General features: G+C 41.1%; 1 protein-coding gene across 1 annotated transcript in view; it reads left to right on the top strand.

Moving 5' to 3' along the window:
• LOC149797211 (uncharacterized) overlaps positions 1–18712 on the top strand; it is a 55205-nt gene that overhangs the window by 27095 nt on the left and 9398 nt on the right. Inside the window, exons 5-7 of the mRNA XM_089960372.1 lie at positions 2821–2924; positions 4694–4741; positions 7691–7751. Of these exons, the coding sequence (XP_089816498.1) occupies positions 2821–2924; positions 4694–4741; positions 7691–7751 (213 nt within the window). The remainder of the gene's footprint in view (positions 1–2820; positions 2925–4693; positions 4742–7690; positions 7752–18712) is intronic.

Raw genomic sequence — 18712 nt, 5'->3', positions numbered from 1 at the left:
GACTTTGGACAGTTAAATGAAATCAAGGTGTTCGATGCAGAACCAATGCCAGATATGGAGGGTCTATTTGCGAAGTTGTCGGACAACCGATGGATTTCCAAATTACATCTGTCCAAGGGATATTGGCAGGTTCTCATTGTTCAAGACCCCCGTACATTGTCAGCATTTGCGACCCAGAAAGGATTATATCAATTCAAGGTAATGCCATTCGGGTTAGTAGGTGCCAGTGCCACCTGTTGTCGTTTGATGCGCAAATTGCTAAGAGGTTTAGTAAGCGTTGATAGCTTTGTAGATGACATAGTTGTGTACACGAACACTTGGAGTGAGCACGTGTCCGTCTTGGGGGAAGCCTTCGATAGACTTCGCAGAGGGAACCTCACAGTGAGACCCACTAAATGCAGTATTGGCTATACAGATTTAGATTGTTTGGGTCATAGGGTCATTGGTTCGGGTCAGTTGAAACCTCACCCCAAGCAAGTGGAAGCGATTAGGAACGCACCGAAGCCGGGTAACAAAACTCCAAGTTCGTTCATTTCTAGGTCTAGTAGGGTTTTATAGAAAGTTTATACCAAACTTTGCAGCCATTGCTAACCCACTGTCTGATCTGACAAAGAAGGGACAACCCAACAAAGTAGAGTGGGGACCACCGCAGAATATAGCTTTTGGCACGCTGAAAGAGAAACTAATCAGTGCACCTATATTAAAATTACCAGATTTTAGACCACCCTTTATTTTAAAAACAGATGCCTCTGAAACAGGATTGGGAGCAGTTTTACTGCAAGAGCAAGATAACAATAAGTTGCCCGTAGCTTATTCGAGTAGAAAATTGCTACTCAGGGAGAAAAACTATTCAGTTATTGAGAAAGAGTGTTTGGCCGTAGTGTGTGGAATTGGGAAGTATCATACATATATTTTTGGGAGATATTTCGTTCTCGAGACTGATCACCAACCCCTATTGTATTTAAACAAGGCCAAGGTCGCTAACACTCGATTGATGCGTTGGGCCCTGGCACTACAACCATATCGCTTCCGTGTAGAGGCAATAAGAGGGGTTGAAAATATAGGGGCAGACTACTTGAGTAGGGCATGATTGGAAATTTGGAGAAATTTTTTTATATAGAAAATCCAGATTGCGGTATTACCAGTGTAAATAGTGTAACATATCGTTAGTAGTTATGTTTCTTTTATTTTGTGAGGGTTTTAAAAAAAATGTGTACATTTTTTTTTCTCTTAAGGGGAGGTATTGTCACAGAATTAGGCAAAGAAATAACTTGGTGTTGTCTTAAAACGATTCGACTATTTCTCGTTGTACATGCACAACAACGTTATCTAGGGTGAATGTGTTTTCCCAGGTAAGCGACTGTATCAACATGTACCTAGCCATAGATTACTTGTGACAGGTATTATGACTAACATGATATGCACGGGTATTCTACCCTGACTTGTACTCACTCTCCTATGGATTTAAGTAAGCCCAATTTCTAAAAACCACACTGGTCGTTTTTTGGATCACGTCAAGGAGTATACACTCTCCATTGTTCTCCGGCCATAAGGGTAAGTGTTAAATTTACATTTTTATTTGATATGCGAAGCTTATTCAGTTGTAAGGTCTTATTGCGTAATAATGTGTTTATTACAACGCAGATTTAAAGTATTATCATATATCTAGATATTATACAGAAACTGTTATTATGTCCAGTTTGGTTTTATTGTAGCTGATTCTGACTGTGTTCGTAGCTGACTGTGTTTGTAGCTTACTGTTATGGTAGCTGACTGTTATGGTAGCTGTCCGTGTTTGTAGCTATGATTGTGTCTATGAAATGTGATTGTGAATATGACTAGAGCGGTCTGAAGCTGTCCGAGGCCGTCTAACGTTGCTTGGAGCTATCTGGAGTTTCCAGAACAATTAATGATACGTGCTGTCGATACGTATGTATGTATGTACGTATGTCTGTGCCACGGACGTAGACGTAGCAAAATTGAGAAAGTGCTGAATGCTGTCTGTACGTGTAACGTATGACTGTACTCGTAGTGGATTCATAAAGGGTGCGAGCGGTCGATAAGAGTGCGGACCAACCCAAGGAATCGTGCGATTGTGCAAGGGGTCTAGCAGCATACGATTGGATCATTTGTTGGTCCATTTTGTTTTTGTGTGTTTATATTAATAAGATTATCGTGAATCTTAGATGTGTTAAGATTATTGTGAATCTTAGTTGTGTTATGATCATTGTGAATCTTAGTTGTGGTAAGATTATTGTAAATCTTAGTTGTGGTAAGATTATTGTGAATCTTAGTTGTGTTAAGATTATTTTGAATCTTAATATAATTTGTGTTCGAGATTATGGGAATGTCTTATTGTGTAAAATATTGTTTGAGGTGTATGTGCAGTCCATGAGGGTTCTTGGAACCTAACTTCATTTTGATTTAATATTTTATTTTGTTTATTTTCGAAGTGTGAACGTTGTGTAGAGTGATTTGAGTAAATCGTATGTTGAGAGCGTGAGAGAATCGTTGTATTTTTACACCATATACTTATCATTGTTAATTCATTCATGAATTTCCATCTTTCTAACTTTGTGTTTGTCTTGTTCATTAATCCAAAAACCCACTCGGTTGCAATTCTGCGACAAGTGGACCATATGATTTGTTTTCCATTACACTGTGTCATTGGCACACTTAAAGGAATGAATTCTAATTTCTAATTTCTAAAGCTTCTACATTGTGATTGATACATAGTATGTTCACGGTAATAGAATCTTTGCTTTAAATAAATTTAAATAATGTTATCCTCTTTAACCTTATTTATGTTTATTCCTCCAGATAAAGGGACACAGAATAGCCCCGAATCCATCCCCATTATACCTCTCTTGGTTCCTGTTGTGATTATCATCGGTTGTCTCCTACCTAGAATTCGGCCTGTGAAGGTATTTGTTGTATAGCAGTTACCATTTAACATTTGATTTACATTGCCTTAATATGAGCTTATGGATCTCTAGGTACTGATAATAAGACACCATTCACTCAAGTTAAAGAACGAAGGTAAAAAAAGAAGTAAACAGACAGCACAAAACAAAAGAAGAAATTTAAGAAAGAGGTGAATTCAAAACGAATTGACTTGTTCTATTTGTTTTTCATGCAGTAATAACCGTTCTGTTAACCAAAGTGTGGGCATGCACTTAGAAAGGTACTTAAATCATAAAAGAACATATTATTCGCGTGCTTATTATAAACATATAAATGTTTGAAAAAATTAAGTCCTGGCTGTTCCTCCTACATGAATCTCCTATGCTGTTTCATTAATATATTATGTGTCCATGTGGTTATTATTATTATTACTGTATTATTATTATCATCCCTCACCAGTAAAGTTGGGAGGGGATATAGTGTTATCCACTTCGATCTTACGTTGATATATATATATATATTATTCGTTCGACAGGGCCTAAATCAAATTTTACCTACACCCATGAATATTGTTAAATGGATACATCTCAAAATAAGCTGCTCCCGCATATTGAAACAGGGTCACTATGACATAATTCCAAATAATTGAATACCCATTTCATTTTCAGATGTCATTCTTTATACCGTCTAGATGCTGCACACGCGTGAAAATTGCATTGCAAATATATGTACAGGGGAATAACTCGCGCGAATAACTCAATCATACCAAACGTTGATCAACATTTTATTAATTGGTTTACTTTCAACTAATTAGCTCATTATCTAGGAATATCGTTGACCACATTTCACCATCACTCATGAAAGTTGGCAAGTGTTGACCTCGATATTTCCGACTCAACCGTGCCAAGAAGAACTTAACGTATATGCTAGTTTTCGATTTGCAGCCTTGATTAATACATCGTCTGTATGTGTAATGCGCATCTGATTAACTTTATTTTAACCTGTCAATAATGAAACTTTGTATGTGGCTGCATCATAATGAGCGCTATGTTGCAGTAATATTTTCTTCCTTTACTTGGTTGCACGGTCTGCAGCTAAGAATCACAAGCAAGAATTAACTGCTACTTATCAAATTCACTTCATATGTGTTGACTGATAAATCTAACTAGCCGTCATAAAAATCTGACTACCCATCACGTACCCACCATACCACCCACCAAACTATTTACATACATTAGGTAGGTTAGTTATACATGCACGTACATCTACGAAGACAGTCATGTAAATAGGTAGATTGGACAAGCTAAGGGATAAAAGAACTTCTCCATGTACTGTCGACTCTTACTCATCGGGAGCAAAACGTTGCGAAAACTTTGACGTGTATGTTCTTGTACGTATATCTTCTCGTCTGTCTACCCGAGATAAACGTCACTGCCTAGGTTTTATATTATGTTCAATATTGAAGTTTGTTCTTTTTATTTCCTATCCAAAGACATGAAGGATTCCTATTAATAGTTCATGGTCGGTATTAGTAGAACGTACCAACTGGTTTCAAAATACGTGTTACAAACCCGCCTATACAGAACACTTAGTCAATCAAAAACCTATGTCAGTAATGTACAAGTGTCCTTTTTTAAAGTAAAATATATTTGGAGATCTGAGGAATAATGAGGTCTATACAGTGTCCTTTGGCTCCTTCATTTACGTGTGTCTGCTAAAGTAGATCCCACTATAATTCATTTTAGGATTTGTTGTTACAAATCAATTCATATTAATATTTTTTTTTAAGCGTGGCCGAAGAAAAGGACCCAATAAACCTAAACAGAAAGACAAACAGGTGAGCACATTTTATGTTATGTTCAGATGTTGTTTTATAGCACATAAGTTTGTATTCGTCCCACTTTTAGCCCCTCTGTGGCTTGTTATTGTCTTTTTGATATCCTTGTTTAGAAACAAAATGTTCTGATTCTTTTATTTGGATACGATGGCAATATATATAATGTTAATTTAATACCCTATTACCAGTGTATAAACAAATATTTACATTAGGTTCTAACTGAATTGATCGCTATGCTTCCATCTAGATGCTCTTTTAATGATAATTACAAGTAGTGTCCTTTTTAAGCGAAATTTATTAGCAAGCTTGAGGTATAACGAGGTTTATAAATATTGTCCTTTAGGGTCACCATTTACATGTGTCTGTTAAGAGAGACTCCACTGTAATTCATCCTAGGTTTTGTGGATGCAAATCGATTCGTTCTTTAAAATCATTTTAACTTGGCAAAAGAAAAACACCCAAGAAGAAGAAGAAGAAGAAGAGTTGAGAACATTTCGTATGTAGGGGATATGTTGTAAGAACAAAATTTCGCATCTGTCCCACTCTTAGTACAGATGTGGCTGTTATTGTTTTGTTGATGTACTGGTTTTTACATAATGCTCTTGTGCTGTTTCTTAGATATGATGTCAATGTATATAATGTTAGCTTAATTCCATATTACCAAAGAATAAACACATATTCGTATTACGTTCTAGCTTAACTGATCGCATTGAGAGAAGTTATATGCGGTTTTACTGCTAATTACAAGTGTATAATGCACGGAATATATTCATCTTGGAGAGTCGATTCTATGCCTAAGGCTACTACAAAAGTAAACAACAGTAAACATGACAAACAATATGAAAAAAAAGAAATCATAGAACTTAGAAAACCTAAATTAACGCAAAGATTTTAGTTCACCGCGCTCTTTAGGTTTTTGATTTTCTTGCCGTTGTTTTCTTTTGAACATCCTTTGAAATTAAAAAGGTCTTAAAACGAGTTAATACGTGCGTATATCTCAAAATGTAGAACTCAGACACACCGCAATTACGTTTTTGTTGTTGTTGTTGTTGGGTTTAACGCCAGTTTTAAACACACGATAGGCTATACATGACGGCTGTATTAATGGTGGAGGAAGATCCCGAAAAACCCCGTAAAGAACCACCGACCCACGACAAGCTACAGGCAAGATTTCTCACATACCCACATTGGCCTAATCCGAGACTCGAACCTTCGCAGACAGAGGTGAGATGGCAGTTATCCGTAACGGAGAGCGCTTTAGACAACTCGGCCACTCGGGGTCCCCACCAGAATTAAGTCATAATGACACACAACGCTTGAAAATTTTACAGTTTTGATCTTCAGTCTTTAAACTCCCAATTTCTTCGACGCTATTTCACCCAAAACTGCATTGCGAAAGCGTATCAAGGGGATTAATTGAATTACGCAAAACGTAGTCCAGTGTTTGCTTATCGATTTACCTGTGCCACACTCACCGAGCCACCTACCCACTTATATATAGGTAACGTATAAATGCCTGAAAGACCACAGAGGCAGGCAGGTAAATAGGTAGATTAAGCACGATAAGGAATAACATACCTCCACCAGTAATAATCGGTCCTGATTTAACGGAAGCGTAAGCACAGCGAGCCATTTTTCCATCAAATCTGTTCATATGCCGCCGTGTGGAGGGCATCAGGTCATTTGTATCAAATTCGCACTTAAAGGTGAAATCACAAGACCTAAAACTATGCAAAATCGAAATCCATCTTTCTAATTAACTTAAAAATTCAAGATTCTTTGAACTTTTGGTGAGACTTCAACTTTATTTTACTTCAGCGTGAGGAAATAATAATATTGGAATTGCTAGTGATAATATGCTTCAGCACACATTCTCATTTTCAGATGAAAGGTCATGCGTAAAGAGATCGGTATACATGTTTTATATAAACACTTACGTTGAAGGAAGTTACATTTTATGTCTACAAATTACCTTAAAGATGTAGAGAGAAGAATGAAAACAAGAGAATGCATTTCTGGATATATTTGACAAACATTTTGCTATAAATGTGAACTATTTTATGAAACAGTCGACATATGATCATAGTCTATAACCAGTCAATTTGGTGATTGCCTCTCTACTTGGAAACATAACGTCTCAATTGGTAATTACATTTGTATGTAACAACTAAATGCAGTACCTGCATAGAACGAAAATTAGTCGTCGGTTATAACGGTGATCTTTTTTTACTATGAAGCTTTCCATTATAGATCTTTCTTATATGATTGTGGACTACAGTTATTTATTTTATTAATAATTATTTTGAGGACAGTTGTTTTCCAACGGAGTAGAAGTGTATCTGGAAACATCTGATGAACTAAAAAGTACTTTTCTTTATTAATAACCAAATTATAGTAGATGGATCAAATTAATTCTTAAGATTGTTTTAAAAAATATTAACAGACGCATTCAATAGTTACGCTTGCGTATATATTTGTACATACGACACATATGAGGTTTAATTATCGATTACATTTTGATTGTAATTTGGATATATGGACCATGTAGTTTGAATATAAAGACGTCCTCTTCATCATCTTCTTGTTGCTAATTATTATTATTATTATTATTATTATTATTATTATTATTATTATTATTCAGATGCGGGAGGTCGTGGGGTCGATCCCCGACGAGTCATAGCAAAGACACATAAATGTTACTAACAGCTGCCTCGCCTTGCGCTCAGCATTAAGACATTGTTACGACTGGTCGGCCTGGTGTCAGGATAATGTGACTGGGTAGGCATCATACTACATGTCTGCGGCATGATGCCCCAGTGCTAGACATCACTATAGACTGACACACTGCATACATCGTAGCGATATGACTGAAAAAATGTTAAAGCTACGTAAGAAATCGAAATCACATCATATCACACATTATTATTATTATTATTATTATTATTGAAGGGACATGACCAGCAAGATGATCCTACGACGGATGAACTAAAAAGCTTGACTCTAGAACCAGGTAATGCACATGTCATTTTAGTTCCCAAAATTACAAGCCATGATCGTATCTTCCAGAATAATAGTTGTAGATTATATTCGAAGAAAAAACGAATTGTGTAATTCTCTACGAAAGGCAACCCTCTTCAACAAACGTAACGATGGAGGGCATGGCGTTCCATTTCGCCTTCATTAATCCGACGTTAGTGGTCTGTCGTTCTCTAAATGAAGGATCATGGATTTTGTTTGGCTAATTGTTGCTGCTTGATTATTGAGGTATGAACCGAACTGAAGTTCGTTTCAACGCGGCACAACCTTTGTCACTATTCTGTGTCCCAGCTGTTTGTGTCTGCTTTGCTTATCGGTTGGATCAAATTGGGAAAACATGCGGATACCTTCATGTCCTGCATCTATTTGACCTACTAATCAGTATTTTATATTTCACTTTATTGTCTCCGATTATCTCCGGATATCAGCGATACGGTTATTTAAATGTGTTTTCTGGATTTACTTTTGCCTCTGCTGAACGTAAGAAATAATTTTGTTATAAATATTGTGTGGGTACGATTTTTTGTATTAAAATTGTCGACTGTTAGCAATATTACACAGCAACTAGTTTAAAATATGAGTCTTTCCTTCCCATTCTTGCCACCTGGTTTAATAACTTGAAAAAAATAACATAACGATTATTTTGCATGATGGGAATGCCCTACTTATCTCAAGTTTGAAATGCTGAGTTCAGATGCTGCCCGAAGCAGCTCCTTCTTTCATCCCTGATGCAAAGTCAAATCCTTGTACAACTACTACTCTTACAACAATTTCGGTGAATGCCACTACTACCACAGAAGCGTCAAGAACCATAAGAGAGACAAGATCCACAACGAGACACCACAGTAGTAAGGTGGGGTACATTAGCGACAATGGGAATTAGCATTACAGAGACCCCTGGGTCAGATTAGCGACAATGGAAATTTAACATGGCGAAAAATCGTGGGTCAGATTAGCGACAAGGGAAATTAACATGGGAATAAATCGTGGGTCACTCTAGCGACAAGGGGAATTTAACATGGAACTATAGTGTGGGTCTGTCTAGCGACAAGGGGAAATTAACATGGGGAATAGAGTTTGGGCTTTTGGGAATTTTTTTTTTTTTTAATTTTTTTTAAAATTTAAATTTAAATTTAAATTTAAAAAAAGGGGTAGGCAATGGAAAGGCTATCTCTTTTCGAGAAATATGGCTGGCCCTGAAAAGGGCCTTTGGGTTTATGTTAATGTATTCATTAACATAAATGGTACCGCATTGGTCTTCTTCTTGTCCTTAGGCTACGTCTCACTGTTGGTCCGTAAATCAGCACTCTTTTCAGGCATCCTTGTCTTTCAACGTAGATCCTACGTATCCACAGGCTGGTGTTTGTCCTGTGGACAACGGTCCACTTGGATCGGACATACATGAGCATGTCCGTCCGGAACATCATGGAAGACACAAGCGTAGAAGATTGCACATCGGTCCACATCTTGAAGCGACGAGAACAAGTGAATCAATGCAGTGAACTGCGCTTATTTATAGGTACAGGAAGGATTGAAACGGATTGAATTCATTCACCAATCCGAACACGCGTTACAAAATTCAGTCAGCTCGCATCCAATCCGAAGAGAGCAGTCTGTGACGTCACGTGGTCTATATAGATTCGTTAGCGCTTGTGTGCAGTCAATCTATGCGACAGTGATTCAACATGACGGGAACTCAGAAAACGATCCATTGGGGTGCACCAGAAGGGGAGACTGCCCAAGGGAACCCGGACTTACTTTCAGAAGAGGTACATTGGGATTTTGTGGATTTTCTTACCTCGCAAGAATTTGTTCCGGAACCTTCGTTACCTTCTTCATTACCGCAAGTGGAGAATTTTAGACAGAGACAGAAAGAAGAATTGGAGAAATTTATGCAACGACAAAAGGAAGCGGAACAAGCTTTTCTCCTACAGCAACAGCAACAGCAACAAGAAGAGGTAAGAAAAAAACAACAGCAACAACGGCAAGAAGAAGTAGCAGCAAAGAAACAAGAGGGTGAAAATCAAACGGCTACGGTACTGTTGGACATTTTAGTGGAGTTAAGAAGTCTGAAACAAATGTATCAGACTTCTTTATCACGACCGAAGAGAATACGACCTTCCCGAGCTAAACACGCCAACCCTGTGACTAAGCCTGTCGTACCACCCTTAGTGATTTCAACCCAATCATCAGAAGTAGGCCTTGGCCGTGGCAAAGGCTTAAGGCAGTTAAAGTTGATTGGTTAAACTCACCCCTACACCAAAATAAAAAGGCCCTTTTCAGGGCCACCCACATTTCTCGAAAAGAAATACAATTTTAATTTGCCAATAACTCAAAAATAAACCCCACCCATTTTACCTTATAGTACGTGTCTGTGTATGAGTGCGTGAGTGTAGCTTCTTATTTTAAAATCAAAACTCAAAGACACTTACCTTATATCATTCATGTATTCTTTTATCCATTTTTTTACAATCCAATTCACAATTCACCACAGAACACTTTAATTAAAAGTTCATTGACTTCTTCTTTCTCCTTGTTTAGTCTCTCTGTTTTTTTAATTTCTTCACCGTTTTTTCCTCATTTTCTTCCCTTCTTCTTTTCTTCTCCTGTTTCTTTGCTTCTTTTAAATAGAATTGTCTTCTTTCTTCCTCTTCTTCCTCTGAAGAATCCCTCTCTTCTTTCGAAGAATCCCTCTCTTCTTCCGAAGAATCCCTCTCTTCTTCTGAAGAATCCTTTTTTTCTTCTGACTCCTCTTGTTTCTTTTTTGGGCAATCTGGAGACCAATGTCCTTTTTCTTGACAATAATAACAGGTATCTTGACTTTTGTCTTTTTTAGCCCCTGTTTTTTTTTCTTTTTTGACGGTCTGGACACTCTGAAGACCAATGCCCTTTCTTCTGACAGATATAGCAAGTATCTTGACTTTTATCTCGAAAGGAAGGAGAGTAGTCCGTCGGCTGGTCTGAAGAGAATTTTCTAATGACCCCTCGCAAAGCTCTGACGAAACGTTCCATCTGGGTAGTCTCTTCCATTGTTGTGCTCGGCTTGAGAGTGAAATGAATAGTGAAAGGACAAGACACACACCCTTTTTATATACGCTGGATTGCCAAGACTATAAATTAGTCTATGGTGTTTAAACTTGAGTCATTTGACGTTTTGCACTCAAGATGACACGATCCCATTCATTCGAGAAGAAAGAAGAAGAAGAAAGTAAGAGGCAGAAACGTGATCTATCGCCTCGTACCAGGGCTGAAATCTTGGCACAAATTCATGCCAGTGATTTTGAAGAGGAAATGAGTGAACCAGAATCCGAACCCTCTAAACCAAGTTCACCACCCTTAGTCAACCCTGAAAAGTACTATTCCATTCGAGAGACGGAAAAGCGCTCCTCTAGAAAATTTAGAACCACGGCTTACACCTACACGGTGAAGTTTAAAGATTTCAAGGCCGACGTACCCTTGGAGAAAGCAGAAGGGTTTATCACCGAGATGTGGGATTCTTTGCTCACCGCACTCAAGCGACAATGTCAAGCCAAAGAAGACGATCGCTTGACACTATCCATAGATCACGACGGTTTGAAATCCCCTGTTTGGATCGAGTTTAGCAGACCCGCAGAACTGACCCCTTCCAAAGTCATGGACAAGATACAACAGGTGCAACAATCTAATGACCAGTTTGACATCACCGATGGTAAAGCCACACTGAAAATGGCCCACGTCTCTCCTCCTCAAGGAACTGGATGCAAAAAGATGTTATTGGTGGACGACCTTCGCAACACCAAAAAGAGTCTTGTCCGAATTAACAACCCTCAAGACCAGATGTGTTTAGCCCGTGCCATCGTGGTGGGACGAACCTATGCCAACAAGAACGACACGGTAGAATGGAAAAGAACCTGGAAAACTATTCAACGATGCGATCGAGCCAAACAACGAAATGAAGCAGAACTCCTGTTGCAACAAGCCGGACTGTCCAAAGACACACCCTGTGGCATTCCTGAGATGCAAAAATTGCAAGATGCCCTAGCTCCACGCTACACCTTGAAAGTGCACCCTCAAGAAATGCGTGGAACTCTGTTGTTTCGAGGCCAAGATTTTAAGGACGGAAAATACATTCATGTCTATCATCACGATGACCATTTCGATACCATTACCAGTATCACTGGATTCCTGGGATACAGTTATTATTGTGAGAAATGTGACTATGGTTATAACAATCGAGAGCAACACAAGCATTGTGGAATGAAATGCCCAGGATGTTTGGCCTCTCCACCCTGTCTGAGCGAAGGACCAGTGCCTTGTTCGACTTGTTTGCGCACGTTTGTCAGTCCTACCTGTTACCAACAACATTTGAAAACACAAGGTTCACAGAAGAAATGTGCTTGTCAACTCCTGAGATTGTGCCCTACCTGCGCACAAGGCATACTTACGAATAATGCCAAGGCACACGTATGTCGAGGAAAGAAAAAGTGTCACATTTGTCACCACATCGTGGACTTGGAACACCAATGCTACGTGCAAAAATACCAACCCTCACCAGAGAAAGAGGACGGTCACAAGAAGAAAGGCAATTTCATCTTTTTCGATTTCGAATGCATGCAAGAGACTGGCATTCACATTCCTAATTTCTGCGTGGCTCATCGAGCGCGCGAGAAGTGCATTCAAGAACCTATCTTCAGTCATTGCCCTCACTGCAGCAAGATTCCTGGAGGACGTGAAAAAATCATTCGGGAACCAAACACGTTAGCCGATTTTGCCCAATGGGTCTTAGACCCCATCGACAAGACGTGGAGCCAAGAGGACATCGAACGTTACGGAGATTGTCATCGTCATGCCACGGTGATGGCTCACAATTTCTCCGGATACGATGGACAGTTTCTTCTCAGATACTATACGGAACATGGCACCGAACGTCCTAAAGTGACTTTGAACGGAGCCAAAATCATTTTCATGCAAGTGGGACAAGTACAGTTTAAAGATTCGATGAGTTACTTGGCCATGCCTTTGAGCCGAATGCCTAAAACGTTTGGAATGACAGAAATGGCTAAAGGGTACTTTCCACACTTTTTCAATACGGAAGCCAATCAACATGCCGTTCTACCCCATTTGCCTGAGGCTCACTATTACGACCCCGACAACATGCGTACCGAACAACGAGAAGCTTTCTACGCTTGGTACCAGGCTCATGCCTCTGACCCCTTCGACTTTCAGGAAGAAATGTTAAAGTATTGTCGTTCCGACGTGGACATTTTACGGCGTTGCTGTGGAAAATTTCGAGAACTGTTCATGGAACACGGAGGGGTCGATCCTTTGAAAGAAGCTTGCACCATTGCCAAAGCGTGTTCCTTAGTGTACCGCCAACGATTCATGCCTGAAAACACCGTGGCTGTCATCAGTCCTCAAACGACCCACTATGTCAAGCGTCAATACTCGGTCAAAGCCCTACGTTGGTTACATTACTTGTGCGACAAGGAAGACAAATGGATTCAGCATGCCCGCAACGGAGGAGGCGAAAAGACCATCGGAACGTATTCGGTCGATGGCTGGGACTTAGAAAACCCCAAGATCGTGTACGAGTTTAACGGTTGCTTATTTCACGGATGTCCCGTCTGCTACCCTGACCGTGACACTAAAAATCAGTTTTTGCAACGAACCATGGAAGACTTGTACCAGGACACTTGTCAGCGACGCCTAAAGTTAGAACAGCAAGGATACCAAGTGGTGGAAATGTGGGAACACGAGTACGATCACCGTTTGAAAACCGATCCCGAGTTTAAACGCCTCGTGGAAAGTTACCAGTTCATGGACCCGCTGAACCCGAGGGATAGTTTGTACGGAGGAAGGACCAATGCCACCTGTTTGCTGTACCAAGCCGACGAAGAGAAAGGAGAAGAAATCAAATACTTGGACGTGTGTTCGCTGTATCCCTACGTGTGCAAATATTGTCGCTTTCCTGTAGGGCACCCGCAATTGTTGACGGAACACATCGACCTGAAAAACATTCGACAATACGAAGGCTTGATCAAGTGTAAAGTTTTGCCTCCCACGAACCTATACCATCCCGTCTTACCTCACCATTGTCAAGGCAAACTGATGTTTCCCTTGTGCCGTACTTGTGCCGAAACGTGCAACCAGGACCAACCTTGCCATCACAGCCAGGAAGAACGTGCCTTGACGGGAACCTGGGTCAGCGTGGAATTGTTCAAAGCTCTGGACATGGGATACCAACTGTTAGAAGTGTACGAAATTTGCCACTTTCCCAAGACACAACAGTACCACAAGGGTGACTCTACTCAGAAAGGCATTTTCGCCGACTACGTGGATGCCTTTTTGAAACTGAAACAAGAAGCCAGCGGCTATCCTTCCTGGTGTCACACTTCCGAAGACCAAATACAATTCAAAGAGAAATACTATGCACAAGAAGGCATCTCTTTAGACCACATCGAAAAAAACGAAGGCAGGCGATCGTTTGCCAAAGTGATGTTAAATTGCTTGTGGGGTAAAATGGCACAACGACCGTGTTTACCCAAGACGGAATATTTGACAGAACCTTCCCGCTACTTCCAGATGATTCACGACAAAAACAAATACATGAAACACGTGGACGTCGTTCGAGAGGATTTGATCTTGGTCAATTACGAAGAAGATCTGGACTTTGTACAAGACGACCCTTTTGGAAATGTCATCATTGCGGCTTACGTGACAGCTCATGCTCGCTTAAAATTGTACGAAGCTTTAGAACTGTTAGAAGAACGCGTCCTGTACTTTGACACGGACAGTTGCATTTACATCCATCACCCGAGTCAACAGCACCCTGACATCGAAGGAGACCGTTTAGGAGCCTGGACAGACGAGTATCCCGACGACAAGATTCTAAGTTTCGTCAGTGGTGGTCCCAAAAATTACAGCTACGAATACCGGGACAAACAAGGAGAAGTGCACACGACGTGCAAAGTGAAAGGACTGACTCTGAATCATCGTACCAGTCGAGTGGTCAACTTTGGGGTATTGAAAGAAGCCTTGCAATCGGGAGAGGATGGAAACTTTAAAGTGACCACCTATCAACCGAACAAGATTGTACGTTTACCCACTCACCACATCGTCAGTCGACCCTTGGAAAAAGTCTATCAAATTGTATACCAGAAGCGAGTGCGACTTCCCAATCACTTCACCTTACCGTACGGTCACGTCGGTATTGGTCTGTATATGAAAAGGAACCCTAGGCAAGATCGATAGTTCATTGTTCATTGAAGTAACTTACCATGTCGTTGACGAAGAAGAAACCAGATTGGTTAGGAGTCAAATGTTGGACATCACCGAGACCAGGGTTTTGAGGCTTGGACACAAGAGGTGGCCCAGTATGCACGAGAGTTATTCAAGGAAAAAAGTTACTTTTCAACCTGTGTTAGTGACGGTGCCAGAAGAACCCGTCACCCAGGACAGGACTGTCGTGGACAGGCCTGAAAGACCCTTTCGGGAGGACACTTGTGTGACCTTACCCCCTACTATAGAACTGGTTAGAACTTTACCCAAAACATGTTGTACAGACACTTGTGTTTATTCCACGTTCATGGTAATCATGTGCCTTTTATTCTTGTACTTAAGCCTTTGGCTTTTATGTATTTTTGTCTTTCGTATTCATGTTTGAAAAAAAACATTCAATAAACGTGTTCTGAAAAAGTATATAAACTCTTGTCTTGTTTGTTTTTTCGTGTCACAAGTGACATTTCTCACACCATGGCTACCTCTGCTGTCTCTGCTCCCTCTTCCTCTACTGTCAAAGTCATCGACGAACACTTAGATCGTGCCAGTTGGGAGGCTTTGTATCTTCGCCATCCCTTTAACATGCTCATTGCTGGACCTAGCGGTTCAGGCAAAACCGAATTCGTCAAACGTTTGATCGAACATAAACATCTTTGATCGATCGACCCCCTCAAAGAATCGTGTGGTGTTACAAAGAGTGGCAATCGGCGTACAGCCTCTTGCGAGAAAGTCAAGGCGATTCCATCGTGTTTGTGGAAGGCATTCCTAAAGAAGACGATGGCATCGTCTCTGACTCCCGTCTAACCCATTTGGTCATTTTTGACGACATGTTAGGAGAAGACGAAGAAGAAATTAAACTGTGGTTCACGCGCAAAGGGCATCACCGTAATGCCAGTGTCGTTTACATCACCCAAAATTTGTTTCAACAAAGTAAAGCCCATCGCACCATCAGTCTCAATGCGCATTACGTGGTCTTGTTTAAAAGCCCTCGAGATAAATCGCAAGTGCAAGTCTTAGCCAAACAGTTAGGAACGCCTTGGCTGACTCAGGCGTACGACGATGCCACTCAAACTCCACACGCCTATTTACTCGTCGATTTGAAACCTACGACCCCCGAGGATTTGCGATTTCGTACCCACTTGTTTCACCACTGGTGCCTGTCCTGTACACGTCTCCGTCCTCGACTTCATTTCACTCCCCATAAAAAAATCTATAAAAACCTCAGACCCTTTTTCGTCTGTCTCACTCTCAGTGCGAACATGACGTCCCTTCAGTCGCATCTTCCCGTCAAATTGATTCGTGCCTTGTATGGCATCAGTCGAGAAAAAGATCCACAAACACGAGCTCGTGTCTTAGAAGCTAGTCTCAAAGAAGTCTTACGATGGTTCACGGTGACGGCACGTCAATTACTCCAAGGAATCATTCAGATTCCTCATCAAACCAAACGCTTTTTCGATCGAAACAAAGTCGCTTTGGTCCAACTGGCCGATTCCCGCATCGACACTCAAACCAAAAAACAAATCATTTTGAAACCTGGAGGGAGTGGTACTCTAGGAGGGGTCATCATTCGCTCACTCTTAAGATGGGATCCTAATGCCCCCAAAGTTATACTCAAGACAAAAGTCCAACGAAGCCCCAAGAAGAAAAAGACCAGGTCCCCAAGGAGAACTTCTCCAGTGGCAGGACCCTCCTCTGACCAGACACCACCCCGGAAAAAGAAAAGAAGCCCCCAGAAAAAGAAAAGTCCACAGAAAACTGGTCGCAAGGGAGGCACTTCGGCCAGGACGCAACCGTACACTCGCAAACCACGACCTGCCACAGCGGTGACTGCGTCTCCGGCAGCTTCACGTTTGTCCACTTCTCCGTTAATGACACCCAGAACTGAAGAGTACTTGGAGACGTTGATCACACCAAGAACTTCTCCGTTGATGACCCCCAAAAGAACTTCCCCAGTGGCAGGACCTTCCAATTTAGTGGCAGTGGCTGCTGCTCACAAAGTACCTTCTCCCAAAATCAAAGTTCAAGAAAGATCGGGCATGTTACAAAGTTTACTGGATTTGTCCAAGCAAGAACTGGCTCGATTTAGTCCGTTGCGTACCCCTGCACGACGTGTCATGCCTGTCCTCAAACTGATACGACGCAAAGACAATCAGTGGCGACGCGTTCCAGTATAAAAAAGGCCTGTGACCGAGTAGGGTATCAGTGTTTTTTGGTGCTCCTGAAGACTCAAAGATGTCACCCTCCAGAAAACCCCAAGGAAAGAAAAGGAAAGGACTGCCACCACGTTTAGCCAAACATGGGGACATGTTATCTGTCTTGTCCAAAGCTTCTCCACCTCTACGAAAAAAACTCATTCAAACAGCCTCCAAAGAGGTCATCGATACCGTGTGCGAATGTTGTTTGAACGTTTTGAAAGGCACGATCCCTTTGTCCAAACACCAGAAACAATGCTTAGGCAAACATCGTCACGTTCTTCGCCAAATGGTTCAAAAGAAAATTCCCATTCGTCAAAAAAAGAAGATGTTAGTGCAACGTGGAGGTATTTTACCTCTCTTGTTAGGCCCCATACTGAAAGGAGTCTTGGGAACCATGTTGGGAGGACTGGTGGGAGCAAGATAAAAAGGCCTCGGAAGTTCCAAGATCTCAGAATCGACCCCTGACAACCCCATGGAAGGACGAAAACTAGCTTTAGTGCCTTACAAACGATGGATGGAATACCATCGGTGGCAAGAACAACACACCCCGCATTTACCTCCCAATCCCCATTTGAGCGAGATGTCCCAGTTACAACACGAATTGCAGTCCTTGATGGATCGCCAAGATTTGTCCGAAACAGAAAAATCGCAAAAGTACGGTCAACTCTTGCAACGACTGCAACTCTTTCACCAGAAAGCTTTAGACGAAACAGCTCTACCCACTCTGAAAGATTTTAAGACCTTGATGAAAAGTCCAGCACCATTACCAGTACCAGTACCAGTACCAGTGACCAAGACAGAAAAAGGAAAAGAAGAAGAAGAAGAAGGGTTTCAAACTCCACCAGAAAAAGTACGCAAGTTAACAACACCACCTACTTCCAGAATTGGATGGATTAAAAAGTTGATGGCCACCCCTTCTTCCTCACAAGAGAAAAAGAAAGTGAAGACAGAAGTGAAGACAGAAGTGAAACAAGAACCGATATCCCCCGCTCAGACATCCTCCTCCTCTTCAACACCTATTGCCGGTCGCACACGCAAAGCATTGCAATCCAAGAAAATACCCCAAGAGAAAAAGAGTAGCATCCTCCAAGAGTGGGTGCCTTATTAACACACCAACCAACACAAAAAAATGGAAAAAGTCTTAGCCAGCATTTACTACGATCCCTCCCATCCTGCAGGTTACGCAGGAGTTCAAAAATTGTATCGTGCTGCCAAAACGCGACTGAAAAGTCTCCGTTTACCTCAGGTGCAACGATGGTTACAAGAACAAGCTACCTACACTTTACACAAACCCATTCGACGCAAGTTTGCCAGAAGTCGCACCGGAGTGGAAGGCATCGATCATCAATGGCAAGCCGATTTAGCCGATGTCTCTCATTTGGCCAGCTACAATTGTGACTACAAATATTTGTTTTGTGTCATCGACGTCTTTTCCAAATTTGCTTGGGTCGTACCCTTGACTTCCAAATCGAGCAGCGAGTTA

This window comes from Sinohyriopsis cumingii, chromosome 6, assembly GCF_028554795.1.
Source record: "Sinohyriopsis cumingii isolate HCF-2022 chromosome 6, ASM2855479v2, whole genome shotgun sequence".
NCBI lineage: Eukaryota > Metazoa > Mollusca > Bivalvia > Unionida > Unionidae > Sinohyriopsis > Sinohyriopsis cumingii.
Note: the sequence above shows the minus strand (reverse complement) of the source record. Positions and strands in the feature narration are given on the sequence as shown.